This window comes from Octopus sinensis, linkage group LG28 (assembly GCF_006345805.1).
Source record: "Octopus sinensis linkage group LG28, ASM634580v1, whole genome shotgun sequence".
NCBI classification, from domain to species: Eukaryota; Metazoa; Mollusca; class Cephalopoda; order Octopoda; family Octopodidae; genus Octopus; species Octopus sinensis.
This window is the reverse complement of record NC_043024.1, coordinates 10,189,709-10,216,070: the sequence shown is the minus strand read 5'-3', so window position 1 is coordinate 10,216,070 and position 26,362 is coordinate 10,189,709. Positions and strand designations below refer to the sequence as shown.

Genomic DNA, 26,362 nt, shown 5'->3' with positions numbered 1-26,362 from the left:
TATATATGTATATATATATATATATATATATATATATATATATATATATGAGTATATATATGCATGAGTGGCTGTGTGGTAAGTAGCTTGTTTACCAACCACATGGTTCCGGGTTCAGTCCCACTGCGTGGCACTTGGGCAAGTGTCTTCTGCTATAGCCTCGGGCCGACCAAAGCCTTGTGAGTGGATTTGGTAGACGGAAACTGAAAGAAGCCGTCGTCGTATATATGTATATATATATATATATATATGTGTGTGTGTGCGTGTGTGTGTGTTTGTGTGTCTGTGTTTGTCCCCCTAGCATTGCTTAACAACCGATGCTGGTGTGTTTATGTCCCCGTTACTTAGCGGTTTGGCAAAAGATACCGATAGAATAAGTACTGGGCTTACAAAAGAATAAGTCCCGGGGTCGAGTTGCTCGATTAAAGGTGGTGCTCCAGCATGGCCGCAGTCAAATGACTGAAACAAGTAAAAGAGTAAAAGAGTAAATCCTTTTAATCTCGATGTCTTGTAGATTTCTTTTAGTCCCAGACATTGTAATCATTTGTAGCGCATGACTTAAGGGGTTGCATTCTCTCCAAGCACCCAAGTTGAGCTATACTTTGCTCCAGGTGGATTGGCATGTGTCCTTATGAATTTACTCTTGTGGTGAAGGGATCGGCAGCAGAAAAGGGCCTTCCTAATTCGGCAGAACTCATCAGGAGATATCTCATGATTTCTGCAGTGGGCAGAAAGCTCTCAAATGGCTTCTCTGCCTTCTGTCCTCAATTGCTTTCAATAGTTTTAAGTAATTTGAAAGGTTGGTCATGTCAGGAATAGCCTCCATTCCATTTGGTCTGTTTGAATGAATAGTTTCGTCCCTGTGCCCGGACAATTTTCCTTTCCCTGTCTGTGGATTAATAATATGCTTACGACTTTCCGACTGAGGTATACTCTTATTCTTTACTCTTTTACTTGTATGTACCGTCATAGAGGTCAGCTGTCCTACTGATGGGAATATCTCTTTGAAAATCAAAGAGACAGAAGATAATTATAGACAACTACTTCGAAACCTCCAGCTTCTATATCCGGATTACAAATTTACATTTATACCAATATAATAGACATAAAACCGTTGCAAACTCCTTATCAGTGGTCAGTAAATGTCCTCCTACAGTATTTTTCTTTATATCATGCTGGAGTCCAGAGAGCAGTTGAGGGATCACGAGTTCAAATCTCAGACTTGGCGATATGTGTATTTATGAGTGAAACACCTAAGCTCCATGTGGATCCGGCAGAAGGTAATGGCGAACTTCTGCTGACTCTTTCGCCACAACTTTCTCTCATAAATGACGGTGCCCCAGCATGGTCACAGCTCATGAGCTGAAACTAGGTGAAATAAAAAATAAAAAAATAATGGTGGAACTTACTCAGATTTGGTTTTACTTCATTGCAGCAATATCTGACAGCTTTTGGTGCCAACTTCTCCCAGCCTTTGATAATTTCCACCGCTCTTTGTATGTCTACCGATGTCATTTCTATCAGTGAACTTATGGGAACATGTTTTTTCATTTCCGGTTTATCCACCATTTTAATGACCACTTTTGGATGCAGGTAAGTTCTATTTAATCCCTGTACGTATTAGTCTTTTATTGATTTCTCCCTTTTTAAATGCCTTGACCCTCTCCTTGTTTCTTTCGACAGCCCTTTTCATTCTTGTAAGAGATAGTCTCAAAGACATGTCCTACGGTCGTAGTCAAGAGTTTGGAACATTCTTTTAAAAATTAAAATTGTTATGTCCAAATACAATTCGATTCAAATATATACAACGTAGATATATACTTCCCTAATACCCGACCCAATGGTTCAATATCTAGAAGAAAAAATAGGCAGAATCAAAAACATAGTTCTTGATCAAATTGCTTACTTTTAATATAATTCTGGGTATTTAATATAAAAATTCTTGTTTTCAGATTTATGTTCCAAACTTTTGACGAAATAATAATATATTGCAAATTTAATATAACTTTGGGTATTTAATATAAAATATCATATGAGACGTTGCATTGTTGATGACGCTATCTACAATGCTCTCTGCAGAAAGGATTGTTCTGATGGCCACGCCCAAAATACACTAGAACTAAAATGTTTTCATGCTTTTAAAAATATAAGAATATCGGTGGAATATTCCAATAAAAAGAGCATCTCGGTGTAAGCACCAGTCGGATATAGTTATACCGGACAAGGATCAAAAATCGTGCATTGTTGAAAGAAATCAGCTATTCGGTGGATGCTAATATTTCTTTCAAAAGCAACTGGGGAAGATTAGAACATCTATGGAAATCTAGTGAGAAACCTACAGCTCTTACATCCAGGCCATATATTTCTGTTTCTTCCTATTGTCGTAGATTCACTGGGCATGAAACTGACCTGCATAAAGACCCTCTTCGCCCTTGAATGAACATCGGATTGCACTTGGAAAATTGCGCTCCGAAGCACAAATCTGGTAATGGTTGTTTTACGGAATACCAGCAGTCGCCCATGTATACCAGACTCCCGTCCGCACGCCACCAGTGTTATCCAAGGGAAAGTCAAAGGGGCCGATACAGCTTGGCATTTGTGACGTCGCAGCTCATTTCTACAGCTAGGAACAACGTGAAATAAAATGCCTTGCTCAAGAACACAACACACAGCCTGGTTTGGGAATCGAACTCGCTACCTCATAACTGTGAGCTGGTGCTCTAACCAATGAGTGATGCGTCTTCAATTGATCTGCAGAGAACCCTGGTAATACTGCCAAACTAAAACAGAGCAGACAGATTTGCATTTTCCATATACCGTTGATTAGTTGTACAGTGAAGATATGTAAAACATTCCAGGGATTCGCCATTTGAGGTTCCTGGATGATTATATGCACACAGGAGGCGCAATGGCCCAGTGGTTAGGGCAGCGGACTCGCGGTCGTAGGAGCACGGTTTCGATTCCCAGACAGGGCGTTGTGAGTGTTTATTGAGCGAAAACACCTAAAGTTCACGAGGCTCCGGCAGGGGATGGTGGTGATCCCTGCTGTACTCTTTCACCACAACTTCTCTCACTCTTACTTCCTGTTTCTGTTGTACCTGTATTTCAAAGGGCCGGCCTTGTCACTCTCTGTCACACGCTGAATATCCCCGAGAGCTACGTAAGGGTAACGTGTCTGTGGAGTGCTCAGCCACTTACACGTTAATTTCACGAGCAGGCTGTTCCATTGATCGGATCAACCGGAACCCTCATCGTCGTAACCGACGGAGTGCTTCCATGTCCATATGCACACAATCAAGCATACATAGACACATCAGGCCACTACAATTTGCGTCGACCAAACATTCACAAGGCTTCGTTTAGCTTCGGCTCAAAACAATGAGAGAAGATCTCCAAGGTGACATGCATTGGAACTGAACCCGTTATCCCCTGGTTTCGCAGCTGACTTCTAAACTACCCAACCACAGAGCCATTACTAACTACATGACTAATTATCAATAATTTTATTTTCATTTATTAATTGACTCCATTCTCCGACCTGTCTTCGAAGTCCCACAAAATGGTTTTAGGCCTTGCCCTTCATCTTTTCGCCAAAACTTTCAAGAAAAAATCATTTCCAATTAACAAGAATACTAATTAATTTTATAATTACTTCTTTCAACAGACTTCCAATTTTGCAAGGAGCCAGCTTTAGTTTCCTTATACCAACCATAACAATGTTGAAATCAAACCCTGAATCATGTCCCTATTTAGACAGTAAGCTAGTCTTTTTTTACTTTTTTTGCTTTTTTCTTTTTACTTTTCCTATTTTCTAATATATGTCTTGCACACAACTTGCACATGCAAGTGCTACCAATCAAAAGCTCCGTATACCGGAAGCCAGCAAGTGTATGGGGTCATCAGGAGAGAATGCACGCCGTTTCGGGGCCTACCTCTAGACGGCATCAATGCGCACCGGCCCCCCTCACTGATATGAGGCCCCGCTTGCTAGATCAGCTGGTTATGAAGTTAAACTCAATATCCTTCTAGCCATCGCTCATCGTCTCTTTTTAACTGATTGGAAGTGTTATCATGTACGTTGTTTTGTTTTGGTATAAAAGATGGGCTACAGCAAATATTCTGCTCAATACCACAGATTTACTTTAATGCCCTGATGCAGTTCCAGGCAGTGGCTCTCGTGGCTTCTGATCTTAACTGATTGGAAGTGTTATCATGTACATTGTTTTGTCTTGGTATAAAAGATGGGCTACAGCAAATATTCTGCTCAATACCACAGATTTACTTTATGCCCTGATGCAGTTCCAGGCAGTGGCTCTCATGGCTTCTGATCTTAACTGATTGGAAATGTTATCATGTACATTGTTTTGTCTTGGTATAAAAGATGGGCTACAGCAAATATTCTGCTCAGTACCACAGATTTGCTTGTCAGTTGTTTGACCTTAACCAGTTGAGCATGTCCCTTAGTGGCTGACGATATGTGCATCTCTGATCACGAGCAGAAGTAGTTACAAACACTGAGATTTCGGGAATTGGGGAAGAGTTAGTCGATTACATTAACCCCAAGACTCAAATGCTTTTTTTTTTTTTATTTTATCGACATCATCGAAGTGATGTGATGCAAAGTCGACCTCGGCAAAATCTCAACTCAGGACGTAAAACCAGAAGAGATGCTGTGAAACACTTTGTCCAGCATCTTAATGATTCTGCAAGCTCACACCATCAACCATCACCATCACCACCACCACCACCACCACCTCCACCGCCACCACCATCACCATCATCATCACCACCATCACCATCACCATCACCATAATCATCATCATCACCATATCATCATCATCATCATCATCATCATCACCATCATCACCTTCACCATCATCATCATGATCATCATCATCATCATCATCATCATCACCATCATCACCATCGTCATCACCATCACTATCACCATCATCATCACCATCATCATCATCATCATCATCACCATCACCATCACCATCATCATCATCATCATTATTATTATTATTATTATAATTATTATTATTATTATTATTATTGAGTGAGAGAGCAGTGCATGCCATCAAAGTGACACTGGGGTAAAATATACGAAGCCCAGTATATCCATCATGACTACCCGTCTGATAAGGGTACACCAGGCACATGCATCACAACCATATGTGCGTAACATGGTGATCTGATATCAAGAGAAACAGCGCATGACCTTGCGGGTGGGGCCCAGTTAGAATTTTCTTCTGATCGAGTAACCCGTCCCACTCAAAAGGTCTCTGAATAAGGATTGTATAAGAATGTTCGGAAGAAATCACTTATTACCTCCCCTTATCTAGAACTCTTCTCAACATAACATAACGATGTAAGAAATTTGAAAAGCTGAACGCGAAACCGGTCATTTCTTCTAAATTATGTCATTTAGAAAAAAAAATTTATAAATTCTTCAGACATATTGACTCAATATATATTTTTAACCTTTAAAAAAAGCCTTCTGTAGTTTTTTCACTTTTTACTATTTTCTATATATTCAACCACGTGCTTTCACAATCCAACTTTCTCATCTATATATATATATATGTATGTATGTGTGTTTGTGTGTCTGTGTTTGTCCCCCTAGCATTGCTTCACAACCGATGCTGGTAAGTACTGGACTTACAAAGAATAAGTCCTGGGGTCGATTTGCTCGACTAAAGGCGGTGTTCCAGCATGGCCGCAGTCAAATGACTGAAACAAGTAAAAGAGTAAAAGAGAGAGTATACCTCAGTCGGAAAGTCGTAAACATATTATTAATCCACAGAGAGGGGAAAGGAAAATTGTTGAGGCACAGGGACGAAACTATTCATTCAAACAGACCAAGAGGAATGGAGGCTATTCCTGACATGACCAACCTTTCAAATTACTTAAAACTATTCAGAGCAATTGAGGACAGAAGGCAGAGAAGCCATTTGAGAGCTTTCTGCCCACTGCAGAAATCATGAGATATCTCCTGATGAGTTCTGCCGAATTAGGAAGGCCCTTTTCTGCTGCCGATCCCTTCACCACAAGAGCAAATTCAACATCAAAAGCACCAGTAAAATCAACATCTGCAGCAATTCCTTTCCTTTTCTTGCTTTACAGGTTCCAAGAACATCAGCACACTACCGGAAATCGGGAGTGATGGTCACAGAGAAATTTGGCAGAAAAATATGAGACAAGTAATACAATGTTGTGTATTTGTTTTTTATCTTATACTTATTCCAGTCCACATCTGCCAAATCCATTCAAAAAGCTTTCGTATACATATATATATATATATATATATTATATATATATTATTATATATATATATATATATATATATATACAAAGAAAGAGACCTCAATATTATGTAAATAGAGGAAATTTATCTGTAAAATAATAGGTGACAATTATTCAATAGCCAAGATAAAACTCGGATGCCGAAGTGGAAATCCACAACACCATCTCTTCGGTTATCTGGCCAGAGTCTTATCTTGGCTATTGAATAATTGTCACATATTATTTTACAAATATATATATATATAATTTCCTGTTTTTGTCCTGTTTTTACCATTACTGTTTTTTGTATTTTATATTCGTGTGGCATCGTCCGTTTTTCTGTCCCTGTTTCGTATACATTCGATCTTTCTTCCAAGAAATCTAATGCTCGTAGCTTAGTTTTCCTTTGGTGCTGGCCGGATCTGAGCGATTTCAAGATTAATCAGCCGAAATTGCTAGGATTATCCGGTTCTTGACTGAAGATTGAAGGCTTCGAATGTCCCGACCGTGTTTTTTGTATCGTCTTCTAAATGTTTTACGTTCTTGTCCCAGTTTCTATTTTTCTACATATAATATATATATATATATATATATAAATAATGAGGGAGATAAATTAATATTAATTTTAATATCAATTTAAAACCAGTAGTCCAGCATACAAAAAATCTGAGAAGTCAGAGAAAATTCTAATATATGTGTATATTGGCAGGGCCAGACTTTGTTGCCGTATAACTTCCAGAAAAATGGACATTTCTTAATGAAATTTTCTACAAATACGCTTCAGATTGTGTAGAGTGTGACTGTATCGGAATTTGTTGTGAAAAAGAAAGATTAGCGGGCTTATGCACAGAGTGTTCCAAAAGTCACTGATGGGTTTCAGTTTTTAACAATTTCCTTAACTTTACAAATAAATGCATGAAATTTTGATACAATATAAAGGACATAATGGAAATTATTTGTAGTTTGATCGTTGATGATCTATTTCTAGCATACGACCGACTACCTAGCAGTCTTGCCCTTTGAATATACACATATATTAGAATTTTCTCTGACTTCTCAGATTTTTGTATGCTAGACTACTGGTTTTAAATTGATATTAAAATTAATATTAATTTATCTCCCTCATTATTTAAATATTGAAATAAATACGTTCTCTAATTGGAAGCACTAACCGCAGTGAATTATTTACTGCAGCCCTTCACTTCAGGAATTTCTTAGCGCGCCAGAACCAAGACATTTGAAATTTTATCCTTAATGTAATCGGTAAAACTAAGCACGTGTCTGTCTTGGCACAGAAAGCTGGGGCTAGTTTTTCAGTTTGCATTTACACTGACCGATGCACTGATGAAGTCACGGACATTTGAATTATGTAAGTAATTCTTTTGTTAAAGGCCGAAACCGAGGTATGCATTTAATTCTGTTTTTTATATAAATGTTTCATCTGTCCTGCCCGCCAAATTTGGTTCTGGTGTTCGCTGAATTTTTCCTCTAGAGAATTCCTTTGTAGTTGATCGTTGATGATCTATTTCTAGCATTTGGCCGACTACCTAGCAGTCTGGCCCTGCCAATATATATATATATTATATATATATATATATATATAATATATATATATATATAATATATATATATATATTATATATATATATATATATACATAGATATATATATACATATATTATATAAATATATACATATATATATATTATATATATATACTATATATATATATATATATTATCATAAGATATATATATATGTATGTATGTATGTATGTATGTATGTATGTATGTGTATGTCTTTTATTCTTTTATTTGTTTCAGTCGTTTGACTGTGGCCATGCTAGAGCACCGCCTTTAGTCGAGCAAATCGACCCCAGGACTTATTCTTTTTTTTGTAACCATGGTACTTATTCTATCGGTCTCTTGCCGAACCACTAAGTTACAGGGACGCCAACACACCAGCATTGGTTGTCAAGCAATGCTAGGGGGACAAACACACAAACACACACACCGCATTCTCCGACCAACACGCCGACGTAGTATTCAGTGTAAATATGTCGTGTAAACATCCAAACATTGTCACTTTTTTTATTCCAAATCCTGCTGGAATTCATAGAGAATTTCCAATCATTTAAAAGTCGTCTTGGTATTAAAAAAATCGATTAGCCGTTTTGGGGCTTTTTTGCTGGAAAATTCGGTAAAAGAAAGAACGATAAAATTGTGTAAAAAAAATGTAAAGCACAGGAGTGGCTGTGTGGTAAGTAGCTTGTTTACCAACTACATGGTTCCGGGTTCAGTCCCACTGCGTGGCACCTTGGACAAGTGTCTTCTACAATAGCCTCTGGCCGACCAAAGCCTTGTGAGTGGGTTTCGTAGATGGAAACTGAAAGAAGCCCGTCGTATAGATCTATATATATATGCGTGTGTGTGTTTGTGTGTCTGTGTTTGTCCCCCTAGCATTGCTTGACAACCGATGCTGGTGTGTTTATGTCGTCGTCACTTAGCGGTTCGGCAAAAGAGACCGATAGAATAAGTACTGGGCTTACAAAAAGAATAAGTCCCGGGGTCGAGTTGCTCGATTAAAGGCGGTGCTCCAGCATGGCCGCAGTCAAAATGACTGAAACAAATAAAAGAGAGTAAAGAGTCTGTTTATGTTTTACATTTTCAGCTTCAAGGTTCTCTGATGGTCGCCAGCCTTTTGCAGATAGTGGTTGGATTCACGGGGTTACTAGAGTTTTTCCTGCCCCTCATCGGTCCTTTGACGATAGCGCCAACGATCACATTAATTGGACTGTCGTTGTTTCAAGCGGCCTCCGACAGAGCTTCCGGTCAGTGGTACATTGCTATGACGTAAGTTATCACTTCCGTCCTTTCCACGTGCTTCAGTCGTTGTGCTACGGTCATGCTGGAGCACCAACGTGAGGGCACGTTTTTACTTGTTTATTTTCTTTAGTTTTGTATTTGTTTAGTTTTGTTTTTGCTTCTGTCTTTACAGAGTGGTCATTTTGATTCTGATATTTTCCCAGTATATGCAAAATATACCGATTCCTTGCGGAAAATACAGTAAGGACAAAGGCTGCACCAGAATCAACTTCCATATCTTCAAAATGTTCCCGGTCAGTATTCCATTATTCTGTAATTCTGTAGATTTTATATTCTGTAACTATTCTTCTCTACTCTAGGCACAAGGCCCCAAAATTTTTGGGGAGAGGGACAGTCAATTAGATTGACCTCAGTACATGTAGCCCTCTATTACATGTGGCCCTCTATTACATGTGGCCCTCTATTACATGTGGCCCTCCATCTGTGATGTAGCTACAGTGTGTGCCATCAGGGGCACCCCTTGAGTTTTCTGTTCCCTATACAGGCCTATACCGCGGATCCAAAAGTACCGCCAAGGTCGGGCCTCTATCAACCCTTCCCCAAGTCACGCTACGGTTTTTGATGCGTGGGTCCTCTAGGTTCTGTCTTATATCAGTACTCGCTCTGCGGAGACGCGTGGCTTAGTGGTTAGGGTGCTGAACTCATGATCTTAAGATTGTGGTTTCGATTCCTGGACCGGGCGATGCATTGTCTTCTTGAACAACGCTCTTCATTTCACGTTGCTCCAGTTCACTCAGCTGGCAAAAGATGAGTAATAGGTGCAGGAGTGGCTGTGTGGTAAGTAGCTTGCTTACCAACCACATGTTTCCGGGTTCAGTCCCACTGCGTGGCATCTTAGGCAAGTGTCTTCTGCTATAGCCCCGGGCCGACCAATGCCTTGTGAGTGGATTTGGTAGACGGAAACTGAAAGAAGCCTGTCGTATATATGTATTATATATATATATATAATATATATATATATATATATATATATGTATATGTATGTGAGTGTATTTTTGTCCCCCTAGCATTGCTGACAACCGATGCTGGTGTGTTTACGTCCCCGTCATTTAGCGGTTCGGCAAAAGAAACCGATAGAATAAGTACTGGGCTTACAAAGAATAAGTCCCGGGGTCGATTTGCTCGACTAAAGGCGGTGCTCCAGCATGGCCGCAGTCACATGACTGAAACAAGTAAAAGAGTAATCCTGCGACGGATCGGCGTCCTGTCCAGGTGGGAATTTTGTACACCACGGAAACCAGGAAACCGGACCTCGCGAGTTGATATGATTCGTAAAGGTAACTATCTTTTTCTCTTAATTGCAGGTGGCCCTTGCTGTCTGTGGGGTCTGGTTCCTCTGTTACATTTTCACAATCACTGACGTTTTCCCAGCCACGCCAGGTCATTGGGGGCACAAGGCTCGAACTGACAACACCTACAAGTATCTCCAGCAGGCAGCCTGGTTCCGGTTTCCATATCCAGGTAAGACACACTCAATTATTTCAAGCTATTGCTGTTGTCTTTGATGGAATGACATCATCAGTTTCCAAAGTTCAATTTTACAACTGGCAAAAAGAAGAAAAAAAAGAAAAGGAAATAAAAAAGAAAAGGAAAGAAAAAGAAAAGGAAAAATAAGAATATTTAATCAAACAGTTTTATGTAAATTTGATGAAATTCTCTAGTCATTTTATTCATTCCTCGAGGGCATGATGCTAATAACCTGCAAACATATTTCTCCTCATGCATTTTGAGTACTGAAAGTGTAATAGATTCAGAATATTTTCTAAGAATATGCACGTTCAAGTATTTTTCAAAACCGCTACGGTTTGAAGCAAAATGTTCGGTGAGTTCTGCTGAACTACTGTTATTTTTCCTGACGTCATAGCTATGCCTATTAAATCTTTTGTTTAATTGTTCTGTTGTACAACCAACATAAATCAAGTGGTGTTTCGTGCATTCTGCCACGTACACCAAATGAGAATCTCCACATGTCCCACCTTCTATATAAATCATATTTCTATTATGATTCCTGATGGAATCATAATAGAACATTATTAACATCGCTCACGAAGAATGAATAAAATGACAGAATTTCATCGAATTTACTCAAAACTGATTAAATATTAGAAATATTAAATTTCTAAATATCTCATAGAGATATGTACGGTGGTGGAGCGATATAATAGTTGTATACTGTCAATTTACCGTGACAGTAGGGGATTACATCACCGCTGTTTAGCCCTAGGAAGCATCGAACGCTTCCTGTCGGCTCCGACACATTTTCTGTGTCCTTATATATTTACGAAGGGGAGACAAACACCCCCAACAGCTAGGCCTGCATCTAGAGACACGCATGTTTCAGGGTCTTTGCCCATCATCGGTCTAGAGTAGCAGAAGCCTTCTAGCTGCAGATATCTGTCTCGACTTCGTAAATATATATATCTAATTTTCAGTGAAGTATATTCACTGATCACCAAAATCAGAAATATTAAATTTCTAAATATCTCATAGAGATATGTACGGTGGTGTACGATTAAATGTGGAGGCGCAATGGCCCAGTGGTTAGGGCAGCGGACTCGCGGTTTCGATTCCCAGACCGGGCATTGTGAGTGTTTATTGAGCGAAAACACCTAAAGCTTCACGAGGCTCCTGCACGGGGTGGTGGTGAACCCTGCTGTACTCTTTAACCACAACTTTCTCTCACTCTTTCTTCCTGTTTCTGTTGTACCTGTATTTCAAAGGGCCAGCCTTGTTACACTCTGTGTCACGCTGAATCTCCTCGAGAACTACGTTAAGGGTACACGTGTCTATGGAGTACTCACCCACTTGCACGTTAATTTCACGAACAAGCTGTTCCGTTGATCGTATCAGCTGGGACCCTCATCGTCGTAACCGACGGAGTGCTCCTAACTAACTAACGATTAAATATTCTTCTTCTTTTTTCCTTTTTTCTTTCCTTTTCTTTTTTGCTTGAAGCGCCGATATCTTTAAAAAAAAATCTACCAAAAACTCCAGATAAACATACATTTGGCTGAAAGCGGGCTAGTGAAAGAATATTAAAAAGATCTCACGTTAATTGTGAAATGGTTCCAATTTCTGGATTAAAACCATAAGCAAGCTTTTTTCCTTCGTCAACACAATACACAGGAAATATAAATACAAATAATTGTACATACCGTCCAAAGCAGATTAACATGTCTACATACAAATATTTGCACGCATAGATCCAAGATACGTCAATTTTAAATCCCCTCACGGCAGCCAAGTGTATATTATAAGAATAGCCAAACAGTAAATGCTATTCCGATCAGGAGTAAAAATAATTAGATTATTTTAGTTATTAATTCATAATATATAACGGGAAGCTTTATGAAAATAAACAAAAGACGAAGGCAGGTGGAATACAAACAAACAATTGTATTAGTATGGCGCTCAGGAATATAAATAAAACAAGTCTTTTACGTTTCGAGCCTACGCTCTTCGACAGAAAGATACACAAAAAAGAAACACGGAGAGAAACAAGGAGAGAATAAAATGCGTGCAGAAGCTAGCATATATATATATATATATATTATAATATATAATATATATATATATATATATTATATTATATATATATATATATATATATATATATAATATATATATATAATATATATAATAACAATGGGTAAAATAATTAATTCAAGTATTTGGGTTTTTCTGGGAGTCACTTTTTAAAGTAGAAGAAATAGGTAAGGTTTTTTGGCTGCTATTTCTAAACTTCGGTATGTGATAAAGCAAATCTTTGCTGAACCCTATTTATATATATATATATATATATATATATATATATATATATGCCGTCAGCCAGCCTCGTCTGGCACCTGTGCCGGTGGCACATAAAAAACACCATCCGAGCGTGGCCGTCTGCCAGCTCGTCTGGCACCTGTGTCGGTGGCACATAAAATCACCCACTACACTCTCGGAGTGGTTGGCGTTAGGAAGGGCATCCAGCTGTAGAAACACTGCCAGATCTGACTGGCCTGGTGCAGCCTTCGGGCTTGCCAGACCCCAGTTGAACCGTCCAACCCATGCTAGCATGGAAAGCGGACGTTAAACGATGATGATGATGATGATGATGATGATATATATATATATATATATATATATATATATATATATATATATATATATACATATATAAGACAAAAGGGTACGTGCGTCGCTATATATATATATATATATATATTATATTCATATATAAGACAAAAGGCTACATGCACCGCTATATATATGTATATATATATATAATATATATATATATATATATGAAAATTCCATTTCAGGTCAGTGGGGGGTACCAACGGTGAGTCTTGGAGGAGTTCTTGGTATGATGTCTGGCGTTTTGGTGTCAATGATTGAATCCATTGGAGATTACTACGCATGCGCACGCATATCTGGAGCCCCGCCACCTCCAGCCCACGCCATCAACAGGGGTAAATATCAAACATTTCATTTTTCTCATATTTCTTATTACTCTTTTGTTCTTTTACTTGCTTCGGCCATTGAGCTGTGGCCATGCTGGAGCACCACCTAGAAGTGTTGGGTAAGATTTTTCAATCTTTTATCACTAATTCCAGTACCCATTTCAAACTGACCCTTATTTTATTGATACCCGTTTGTTAAGTAAATTGAAAGATCAGACACAAAGAAACACAACTCAGACATCACCACAGCCATCGTAGAGACACACGGACAATTATAAACTTGTGACAATATTTATGTAGCAATTACGTACCTAGTCATTTGCTGTACGTTATGGCAGGTTCGGAAGTGAATATGCTGATGGTTGTTGTTTTACGTCTTCAGAGAACATCTCCTCTCGTTAGACGGCTTGTGTTCATAATACAGTTGACCTTATTATGCGTGTCCTCAGTCAATGCTACCACGTCGTACCGATGACTCATATAAAAGTTCAGCTGAGACCCCCTTCGGTCATGACTGACCACGGGATAGCACGTAGAAAGTTACCCTCCGAGGCACAAGTCCAGGCAAGTTTGTTTATGGGAGACCAGCAGTCGCCCATGCATACCAGCCTCCCCTCTCGACGCTACCAGTGTTATCCAATGGAAAAGCAAAAGGGGCCGATACAGCTTGGCACCAGTGACATCACAACCCATTTCTACAGCTGAGTGAACTGGAAGCAATGTGAAATAAAGTGTCTTGCTCAAGAACAAAACACGCAGCCCGGTCCGGGATTTGAACTCACAACCTCTCGATCGTAAGCTTGACACTCTAACCACTGAGCCATGCGCCTTCACCATATAAAAGTACGAGCTCTTCTTTATAGAAATCCTGATGTGTGATGTCTGCCAAACTGATGATAATTTATGAGGTACAAAGACAACAGCAACACCCCCAAACAATAACGTATCCATTCACTGTACATTCTGGTAGGTTCGGACGTAAATGTGCTGATCGCTGTTGTTTTACGTATTCGGAGAACATCTTCCATTAGATAGTATGTATTCATTATACAACCAACCTTACGCATTTCCTTAGACAGTGGTACCTGGTCGTATAGAACTACGCCCTTTTGTTTATAGAAATCCTGGTGTGTGCTGATGCCTGCCAAGCTGATAATAATTCATGAGGTGCACGGATAACGGCGGAAGGAAGGGAGGGAGGAAGGAAGGAAGGAAGGAAGGAAGGAAGGAAGGAAGGAAGGAAGGAAGGAAGGAAGGAAGGAAGGAAGGAAGGAAGGAAGGGAGGAAGATAGGAAGGAAGGAAGGAAGGAAGGAAGGAAGAAAGGAAGGGTGGGAGTTGTGAAAGGGAAGGGAGGGGGAGATTGAAGGGGATGGCTTCCTCAAACCAAACCGAACACCCGACCTGAATAGTTATAAAAATGTAGGCTCCTCTAAAGGGACCCAAGGCCCCAGACTGTGGTGCTAAATCTCAAGCCGGATCGACTCTACCATCAAAGTAGGATGTTGTGGGATTTGAACTCAGTTCATAAAGAACCGGGACAAACAAACACTACAAGGTACCCGATTCTACGTTCATATATAGTCCCACCAATTCAGTGTCATGCATTGGGATTTTTTATCGACCCTGAAAAATGAAGGACAAACGTTGACCTGAGAGGGATTTGGTCTTGGAGAGCCAAGAATCAAAACGAAAGAAAGCCGTGATCATCATCATCATCATCATCATCATCATCATCATCATTTAACGTCCGTTCTCCATGCTAGCATGGGTTGGACGGTTCGACCGGGGTCTGGGAAGCCAGAAGGCTGCACCAGGCTCTAGTCTGATCTGGCAGTGTTTCTACAGCTGGATGCCCTTCCTAATGACAACCACTCAGTGAGTGTAGTGGATGTTTTTTACATGCCACCGGCACAGGAGCCAGAGCAGGCTGGCAAACGGCCACGATCGGTTGGGTTTTTTTACATGCCACTGGCACAGAAGCCCACGTTCGGACGGTGCTTTTTACATGTCACCGGCACAGGAGCCAGAGCAGGCTGGCAAACGGCCACAATCGGTTCGTGCTTTTTACATACCACTGGCACAGAAGCCAGTCAGGCGACGCTGGTATCTGCCACATCGATAAATCCTTTATTTGCTTTGTTATTATTACTCTCTCTGCACACTTTCTGTTATTTATGATATTGTATTTATTCAAAGGAATTGGTGTAGAAGGGATCGGCTGTCTGTTGGCCGGTGCCATCGGAGGGAGCAGCGGCGTCACATCTTACAGTGAAAATATTGGGACAATTGGCATCACAAAGGTTTGTACGGGATCAATTCTCTGACACATTCTTTTACTCTCTTTTACTCTTTTAATTGTTTCAGTCATTTGACTGCGGCCATGCTGGAGCACCGCCTTTAATCGAGCAACTCGACCCCGCCGGGACTTATTCTTTTGTAAGCCCAGTACTTATTCTATCGGTTTCTTTTGCCGAACCGCTATGTGACGGGGACATAAACACACCAGCATCGGTTGTCAAGCGATGTTGGGGAGACAAACACAGACACACAAACACACACACACACACACAACACACACACACACACACACACACACACACACACACACACACATATATATATATATATATATATATATATATATATACACAAATATAAGAGAGTGACCACTATATGGTCGACTCTTGCGCTAAAAATAGATCCGCTATGGTATCAACCACTATATATGATTATATATATATACATATATACAACGGGCTTCTTTCAGTTTCCGTCGACCAAATCCACTCACAAGGCTTTGGTCGGCACGAGGCTATAGCAGGAGACACTTGCCCGAGGGGCCACGCAGTGGGACTGAACCCGAACCAGGTGGCTGGTAAACAAGCTACTTACCACACACCACTCCTGAGCCTATATTAAATATTTTCTCTTGAACTGAGGTTTTGAACCCGGAACCATGTGGTTGGTAAACAAGCTACTTACCACACAACCACTCCTGAGCCTATATTAAATATTTTCTCTTGAACTGAGGTTTTGAACCCGGAACCATGTGGTTGATTAGCAAGCTACTTACCACACAACCACTCCTGAGCCTATATTAAATATTTTCTCTTGAACTGAGGTTTTGGAAACACACACACACACACACATCCGGTCTATTATACCCTGTCTTCTTACAGATCGCCAGCCGAATTGTCATCCTCACGAGCGGAATCATAATGATGGTTTTGGGATGTTTTGGAAAGTTTGGCATTTTATTGGTCACAATGCCAGACCCAATTGTTGGAGGAATGTTCCTTATGATGTTTGGTGAGTCCTCTTTTTTGCGCTCTCTCTCTCTATTTTGCTCTTTGTGTGTGTGTCTGTGTGTGTGTCTGTGTGTTTGTGTGTGTGTGTGTGTGTGTGTGTGTGTGTGTGTGTGTGTGTGTGATTATAAATGATGAGGAAAATAGTATGATGAAGGTGGCGAGCTGGCAGAAACCTTAGCACGCCGGGCGAAATGCGAAGCCGTATTTCGTCTGCCGTTACATTCTGAGTTCAAATTCCGCCGAGGTCGACTTTGCCTTTCATCCTTTCGGGGTCGATTAAATAAGTACCAGTTACGCACTGGGGTCGATATAATCGACTTAATCCGTTTGTCTGTCCTTGTTTGTCCCATCTATGTTTAGCCCCTTGTGGGCAGTAAAGAAATAAGTATTTCGTCTACCGCTACGTTCTCAGTTCAAATTCCGCCGAGGTCGACTTTGCCTGTCATCATTTCAGGGTCGATAAATTAAGTACCAGTTACACACTGGGGTCGATGTAATCAAATTAATTCCTTTGTCTGTCCTTCTTTGTCCCCTCTGTCTTTAGCCCCTTGTGGGCAATGAAGAAATAAGAAATAGTAATGTTGCTTACTGCAAGTTATGGATGATTCTTTTATGACTTCATTGCTTTCAGGCTTAGCTTAAGGTATTTTCGCCACCGACATCACAAAATGCGTCTGAATAAACATTGCCGGACAGCAAATAGAGACACGGACATTGCTTAGAAAATATTTTTCACTTTTAACCTCGTATATAGTACGCTCTAGGGATTTTGACCTTTAAATTTTGCGAAAAAAATGCGGATTATACTCGAGGATTTACGGTATCTAGTAAACCTATTTAAAATATTTGGAGAATTGGAAGCACTCCGTCGGTTACGACGACGAGGGTTCCGGTTGATCCGATCAACGGAAGAGCCTGCTCGTGAAATTAACGTGTAAGTGGCTGAGCACTCCACAGACACATGTACCCTTAACGTAGTTCTCGGGATATTCAGCGTGACACAGAGAGTGACAAGGCTGGCCCTTTGAAATACAGGTACAAACAAAACAGGAAGTAAGAGTGAGAGAAAGTTGTGGTGAAAGAGTACAGCAGGATCACCACCATCCGCTGCCGGAGCCTCGTGGAGCTTTTAGGTGTTTTCGCTCAATAAACACTCACAACGCCCGGTCTAGGAATCGAAACCGCGCTCCTACGACCGCGAGTCCGCTGCCCTAACCACTGGGCCATTGCGCCTCCACTATTTGGAGAATATTCAAACAGGATTACATAAGCCTCTCTCAATTTAAGGAAATTATGCTACACATAATTCCATCAGGTTTTCCTAGTGTCTAATCAAATTCAATTATTTTAAAAATTATTTTATCAGTGCAGGTTTTATCTTGTTACTCATTAACAGTTCTATTTGATTTTCTTTTTGAAGCCTTTCTAATTAAAACCTGAAAATTTGTCTGATTTCTGTCCATTTATTTTATATCGTCCTTGACATTACCTGTCAGTCAATTTAATCGTTCTGACCTAAAATCTGTCACTCCTGCTTTAAATGACATAAAACTTACGTATATTATTTTTTTATGTTCACTGAGGTCAGTTGCGGTTTGAATATATCTATAACTCTTGACGATTTGGGTCAAGATAGAATGAATGGAGCAATCAAGACAGAATTCGGAACACAATGACCTGTGGTGTATAACAGCGCAATGGCCCAGTGGTTAGGGCAGCGGACTCGCGGTTTCGATTCCCAGACCGGGCGTTGTGAGTGTTTATTGAGCGAAAACACCTAAAAGCTCCACGAGGCTCCGACAGGGGATGGTGGTGATCCCTGCTGTACTCTTTCACCACAACTTTCTCTCACTCTTACTTCCTGTTTCTGTTGTACCTGTATTTCAAGGGGCCGGCCTTGTCACTCTCTGTGTTACGCTGAATATCCCCGAGAACTACGTTAAGGGTGCACGTGTCTGTGGAGTGCTCAGCCACTTACACGTTAATTCCACGAGCAGGCTGTTCCGTTGATTCGGATCAACCGGAACCCTCATCGTAGTAACCGACGGAGTGCTTCCATCCATAACAGCATTTGATGTCTGGTCAATATTATGATGTGATAACTCTTGACATACCATGTCATCACAGTCTCCACATTTCTCTCCACTCCTTCCTCCTTTTGTCTTCTACTTTATCTCCTTCCCTCACCGTGTATGGTGGAGGCACATGGCCTAGTGGTTAGAGCAGCGGACTCGAGGTCGAGGAATCGCGGGTTCGAATCTCAGACCGGACGATGTGTGTGTGTTTATGAGCGAAACACCTAAGCTCCACGCGGCTCCGGCAGAGGGTAATGCCGAACTTCTGCTGACTCTTTCGCCACGACTTTCTCTCACTCTTTCCTCCTGCATCTTGCAGTTCACCTGCGACGGACCGACGTCCCGTCCAGGTGGGGAACCTATACGCCAAGAAACCGGGAAACCGGCCCTTATGAGCCGAGCATGGCTTGGGAATGAACAAACAACAACTCACCATGTATGGAGCCTTAATGAATTAATTCTGCCACTACTAATTTCAGTTGAGTTCAACAGCCTTTATGAAAACACCTTGAAAAAATTATAGACCAGCATTTATCGTTATAACAGTTCTGTTCTTACCTTCGAAACACGCATTGAGTCGAACCAGGGACAGCTGATGAAGGGGAATATTCCTTGTATTGTTTGTCTTGTACTCTGTTTCTTCGTTGTTAAAAAAAGTCCGTTTCCTAGTTTGGTTTTATGTTTTCGTTTCTCATTGAGTTCTACGTTTATTTGTGGTGTCCTGTACTCATATATTTATATATATATATATGCATGTATATATACATGTAGATGTAGGTACGTACATATAGGTATGTATGTATGCATATATTTTATTTATTAAATTATTATATATATATATACGTATTGATGTATGTACATATACGTATGTATATATGCATATATATGTATTTTTTTATGTATTATTTGTGTGTGTGTGTGTGTATTCCACTGCCGTAAATTAATGGTCCGGCATATGTGACTAACAGGAAAAGAAAATCGATGATAAGTACCTTGGTCAATTCGTTTAACTAAAATTCTACAAACAAAGCAGTGCCCCAGCACGGCCACAGTCTACTGACTGGAACAAATAAAAAAATAAAAAGGTAATCGATATAGTTCTGTCTCTCTCTCTCTCTCTCTCTCTCTCTCTCTCTCTCAATATATATATATAATAATATTAGGGAATAAATCCAAACTTACAGGGAAAATTCAGATTTAGGATTAAATCCAATTTTATAGTAAAATATATTATATTATATTATATGATATTATATTAGAGATAAAACCACTATTAGGCAAATCAAACAATGAAAAACATAAGCCAATACATAAAATTAATTAATCTATTTTATTTTAAATATATATCAAAAGTATTAAAAGTTTAATAAAAGATAAAGAGTAAAACACTACAATCGTTTCATGGCTGTACAATTCGTAATAATTCGAGTTATGGTTACAGTCAATCTTCAGGTTAATTGAAATATTTATCTTAGCGAGGTTTAGCAATGAACTATATATAATTATATATATATATAATTAAAGTCAAAATGAGGGTGAAAAAATTGGATATTAATTCAATAACATCAATTTAAACACCAGTGGCCTAGCGCATAAAAAACTGAGATTCAGTAAATATTATCAATACACAAATATGAGAGAGAATCCACAAGGTGGACGCTCTTACGCTAGAGATAGATCCGCAAGGGTCTCAACCACTAAGAATTGTTCTCAAGAAAAATTTAGCACGCTTACGTTCTTAGTGTACTAAATTTTTCTCGAGAACAATTCTTAGTGGTTCAAACCCTTGCGAATCTATCTCTAGCGTAAGAGCGTCCACATAGTGGATTCTCTCTCATATTTGTATATATCTTTATATATAAAAGTGAAGTTGTGTGTCTGTCTCCTACGATTTAGATTCCTAACTACTCCCACATTTTGCGGTGCAGTTTAACCAAAACCGGGTATCTTATAGTCGTGATTCATATCGAGCCCATCTGGGCATTAGCGCGCGTCTATGATGAGTCTACGATTTTAAAAATAATTTACCATCATTTTTTTTCCATTTTAATGCATTTTTGGCTCTGTTTATATAAGGGAAGTAACTCTCTAAAAATGTCTACGATGAGTCAACGATTTAAAAAATAATTAACCATCATTTTTTTTCCATTTTTAATGCATTTTTTGCTATTTTTTGGCTATAACTCTCTAAAAATGCTTATATAGTTATTTCCCTTACAAACTCGAGCAACGCCGGGCGATACTGCTAGTATATATGTATATATATATGTGTGTTTCTTCCACAGGAATGGTAGCTGCTGTCGGTCTTTCCAATTTACAACACATTAATTTAGAATCTTCCCGGAATTTGATGATTCTTGGAGTCTCCTTGTTTGTTGGATTATCTCTGCCCTTATGGATTCAGGCAAATCAAGCTGACATTAATACAGGTGAGAAAATTGCATCAAAACAGGTGTGATTATGCATTTATACAGGTAGATGTTGCATTAATGCAGGTGAGACACCAAATACTGGTAGATCTTACACACCTGTCAACAATGTATGCATACTTACCTATCTATCCATGTATGTATGTATGTATGTATGCATATATGTATGTATGTATGTGTGTATATATATGCATCTATCAATCTATCTATCTATCTATCTATCTATCTATCTATCTATCTATCTATCTATCTATATATCTATCTATCTATCAATCTATCTATCTATCTATCTATCTATATATCTACCTACCTATCTATCAATAATCCTATGAACCCAGAAATTGAAAACAGAGGGTTACCCACTTGCAAACAAATGTGGTAACATATAACAATATTGACCGAGGTTACCGTGGTCTTTTTCGTAGGCTTTTCTTCCCACTGATAAACCTTATCTGCTTCCCCCTTTACACCGTACATCATGACACTGTGATACACGATCCCTATTGATCGTTTTTTCCTCTTCCCCCTTTTTTCCTCTTTTTCTTTTTTCTTTTCTTTTGTTCCTTTTCCCTTTTTCTTTTTTTTTTCCTTTTTTTCTTTTCTTTCTTTTTGTTCTTTTTTCCCTTTTACGATCCCTTTTGATCGAAAACCTACGCCACTTTTTTTTTCATCCCCAAAAGAAAAGCTCTACCTTGTAATTTGTCCCATCTGTGTGCAGCCCTGTGTGGCCAATAAAGAAACTTATCTATCTATCTATCTATATACCTATGTATCTGTCTGACTGTTTCCAGTCTGCCTATCAGTCTCTCTCTCTCTCTCTGTCTCTCTCTCCCTCTCTCCCCGCTCGCCCTCTCTCCCCTCGCTCCCTCTCTCTCTTTCTCTCTCTCTCTTTCACTCACTCTCTCATATTCCATATATATATCTAGTTAACATATTCCAGCCCCTTAATTATATTAAACCTCAGATTATCAATTTTACCAAAATCCATCATCCAAAGATTAACAGATTTCAGTTCTGAAATTCTTATTTTCTCAGGAAATGCTGAACTGGACCAAGTTCTTGGAGTTCTACTGGGTTCCAATATGTTTGTCGGAGGTTTTATTGGGTTTGTTTTAGACAACACAATCCCAGGTAAGAATGTTCTTTTAATTCCTTCATTTAGTTTTGTGCCTTCAAACTGGTGTCCCCTTTTCATTTAGTTTCGTGTCTCCAAATTGGTGTCCCCTTTTCATTTGTAATCTTAGCATTGTCCGTGCTGTTGCTGTTGGTTTGTACAGTAATCTTAAGTGTGGAGGCGCAATGGCCCAGTGGTTAGGGCAGCGGACTCGCGGTCATAGGATCGCGGTTTCAATTCCCAGACCGGGCGTTGTGAGTGTTTATTGAGCGAAAACACCTAAAGCTCCACGAGGCTCCGGCAGGGGATTGTGGTGATCCCTGCTGTACTCTTTCACCACAACTTTCTCTCACTCTTACTTCCTGTTTCTGTTGTACATGTATTTCAAAAGGGCCGGCCTTGTCACTCTCTGTGTCACGCTGAATAGCCCTGAGAACTACGTTAAGGGTACACGTGTCTGTGGAGTGCTCAGCCACTTACACGTTAATTTCACGAGCAGGCTACTCCATTGATTCGGATCAACCGGAGCCCTCATCGTCGTAACCGACGGAGTGCTTCCAATCTTAAGTAACACATCTGCATCTATATTTAGTAGAGATAAAGAGATCTCGTATATTATTTTAGCAAGTTAAAAGTGATTTTTTTTGTGCCATAAACCATTTACCATTTCTGTGATGCCCCCTCCTTCTCTTGATGCCGAAAGCACGCGCTTATTTCACTTAATGATTAATCCAGTACTAGTTCTAGATTATTGTAATTTTAGTATCTCATTATGGTACATCTAACAAGCTGACCTACTAAAGAGCTTTTTTATACCAGATTGAAGGAGACAGCTCAAACAGCACTTTTGACACACTCTACTAAACACTGCTAGTCACAGATAACAGATAATAGGGGCTCACTGCGCAATAAAATCTTGTGTTAAAGTGGGCCAAAACACTACAGAAACCTATTGTAAACGACCGTGCGAAGGAGAGGTAACGAGGATGGCCCTTTTACTACACCGCATGGCTGATTACAATAAATTCGAAAAATATGAATGAGTACAAGTGCCAGAAGGAAAAGAGAGACACAACCGGGTAGAATGTTTAAAAGAAGATTTTATTTATATGTTAACATGTGTGTCTGTGTGTCACATATACATAATAATAAAAAGGCCATCATGTGTACAAAGTGTAAATGTGTGCTTTAAGTACAGAGTATAGAAAGAGTCTATAATAGGACGTTAGAAGAATGTTCAGACACAAGGAAGATAAATACCAGTTCGTAGTCAAAGGTACACGATAGTTGAAGTGCTGTAACAAGAAGTTGAGGCTACAATGCAGAACCGGTTGAGGCACGTGTCATATAAGATGTGGCTACTATGCTGCTGCTGGTCGCTTGATACAGGAAGTTCTCACAGGTTGTGTTTGTTGTTAAACCATGGTGAAGTATTCACAACAGTGTTGAGATAGAACCTGTGCAAGGTTTGCTGGTTGCTGTGTACGTAGACAGATGAAGTTAGGACGAATGCTGGCGACAGATATGGAGGTCCTGAATACTGCTGGATGAAGTTGAGTCTCAATGTGGCTGCTGGTGTGTTGTCGCTGGAACTGGTTATGTCCTGTGTGGTCAGTGGCTAGACCTAAAAAGGCCTGGAACCGACTGACTTCGAGACGGTGTTGAAGCTACCGTTGTATACCATTCTATCAGCTCACCGGATATTTGGAAGAGACTGTCTCTCGTGACCTTATCAGAAGGTTGTGACTGGTTGGGTTTCACATTGGTGCGTAATAGAGCAAGAGACAAAAGTGCGCCAATACCAACCAATCAGAGTAGTGGACACAACAGGGTGCAAAAGTGCGACCGAAGGCTAGCTGTTATCTACTACGTCCGTATTCGTGTATATATAACAGAGAGAGAGTCTGCTACACTATAAAGTGCCCCAAGCTGCTTATGGATTCACTTGTATGAGCCGAGCATCTGCTTTTTGCTGGCACAAAAGGTTCAAGCAATGTAGAGAGGAGATGAGAGATGATGAGTGATGTGGGAGGGAGAAGGGTTCCAGAATATCAGAGTTGGTTGAGAAAATTCGCAATTCTCTGGATGAAGGCCATCACGTCTCTACAATGTCTTTAAGCATACAGTTTGGAGTTTGTGTGACAACTGTGCACAGAATTATTCAAGAAGATCTGAGCATGTGCAAAATTTCTGCAAAGTTTGTTCCTAGAGTGCTCAATAACGAACAGAGGGAGAGAGGCATTGGTAACAGCAGGGAAATGTTTGAGCTGATTACCTCCAGTCCAAGAGGACTTGAGTGTCGCGGTTTCGATTCTCAGACCAGGCGTTGTGAGTGTTTATTGAGCGAAAACACCTAAAGCTCCACGAGGCTCTGGCAGGGGATGGTGGTGATCCCTGCTGTACTCTTTCACCACAACTTTCTCTCACTCTTACTTCCTGTTTCTGTTGTACCTGTATTTCAAAGGGCCAGCCTTGTCACACTCTGTGTCACGCTGAATCTCCTTGAGAACTACGTTAAGGGTACACGTGTCTGTGGAGTGCTCAGCCACTTTCACTTTAATTTCACGAGCAGGCTGTTCCGTTGATCGGATCAACTGGGACCCTCGTCGTCGTAACCGACGGAGTGTCACGATTATGTATGTATAACTACACTCGCGGAGTGGTTGGCGTTAGGAAGGGCATCCAGCTGTAGAAACATTGCCAGATAAGACCGGAGCCTGGTGCAGCCTTCTAGCTTCCCAGATCCCCGGTCGAACCGTCCAACCCATGCTAGCATGGAGAACGGACGTTAAACGATGATGATGATGATGATGATGATGAATTATTCTTAGAACATATTCTATCCTCGTTAATGCCAGAACCTGATTGTTAAAACATTATAGCATAATTCTAATTATTGTTAAACATTTAATTTCAGGAACACCTGAAGAACGTGGAATTATCAAATGGGACAATATTGTTGACAGCAAAGCTGAAAACACTTCCGAATCCTATGATACGTACTCATTCCCACGACCAATACAGAAACTGGTTGACAGGTGGAATTGGCCTGTTTACGTACCATTTTGTCCAGCTTATAATTCCTACATTTCCAGGCTCGTCAAACGTATGGCTGCCTGCTGTTCGTGCCGCAAAAAACAACTGAACCTGTGCCAAAACAATCCATTGAAACTACGCTGTAACCATGATTTCTAAATTTTGTTCACATAATATATATATATTCGTGTGTATGTGCATGTGTGTGTATCTGTGGTGTGTGGTGTATATATATATATATATATATATATATATATATAATAGAAATATTAAAATTACAAAGTCTCTCTAAAGGAGATTATGGCAGCGTTACTGGAAATTAATAGTTATCGCCATACTAATATGGCAGTCTTATAAATATAAGACTAAAGCTGTCGCTGATTAGCTCCAAGAGGCCATCGCCTCAAGCTAGCTATTTGACACACGAACCTGCGTCCATTACAACCCTTCGAACAAGGGAGGTCAGCCGCTTCATCCTGCCAGTCAGACAGCTACAGACGTTTTAGGGTTGTTGCCCCTTATCAATGCAGCGTAGTCAGACTTGCAGGTGTCGCTACTGATCGTATATATATATATATATATATTGTGTGTGTGTGTGTGTGTGTGTGTGTGTGTGTGTGTGTGTGTGTGTGTGTGTTGGGAGGTGTATATATATATATATGTGTCTATGTTAATGTTTTCATGTGTATTGAGTTGTGTCCCTCGGTGGCAAAATGTAACTTCAAAGACTCCCTAAACAAGATCTGAAAAGATGTAAATAATGTTAAGCACCGACTGGTGC

General features: G+C 40.0%; 1 protein-coding gene across 1 annotated transcript in view; it reads left to right on the top strand.

The window, feature by feature from the left end:
- The window catches only part of LOC115225665 (solute carrier family 23 member 1-like), a 33,314-nt gene extending 7,574 nt beyond the window's left edge, over positions 1-25,740 (top strand). Inside the window, exons 3-14 of the mRNA XM_029796581.1 lie at positions 1,436-1,593; positions 3,665-3,756; positions 6,127-6,203; positions 8,956-9,137; positions 9,283-9,403; positions 10,475-10,631; positions 13,478-13,627; positions 15,816-15,919; positions 16,799-16,928; positions 21,288-21,431; positions 22,467-22,562; positions 25,463-25,740. Of these exons, the coding sequence (XP_029652441.1) occupies positions 1,436-1,593; positions 3,665-3,756; positions 6,127-6,203; positions 8,956-9,137; positions 9,283-9,403; positions 10,475-10,631; positions 13,478-13,627; positions 15,816-15,919; positions 16,799-16,928; positions 21,288-21,431; positions 22,467-22,562; positions 25,463-25,740 (1,689 nt within the window). The remainder of the gene's footprint in view (positions 1-1,435; positions 1,594-3,664; positions 3,757-6,126; positions 6,204-8,955; positions 9,138-9,282; positions 9,404-10,474; positions 10,632-13,477; positions 13,628-15,815; positions 15,920-16,798; positions 16,929-21,287; positions 21,432-22,466; positions 22,563-25,462) is intronic.
- Positions 25,741-26,362: the final 622 nt, after the last annotated feature.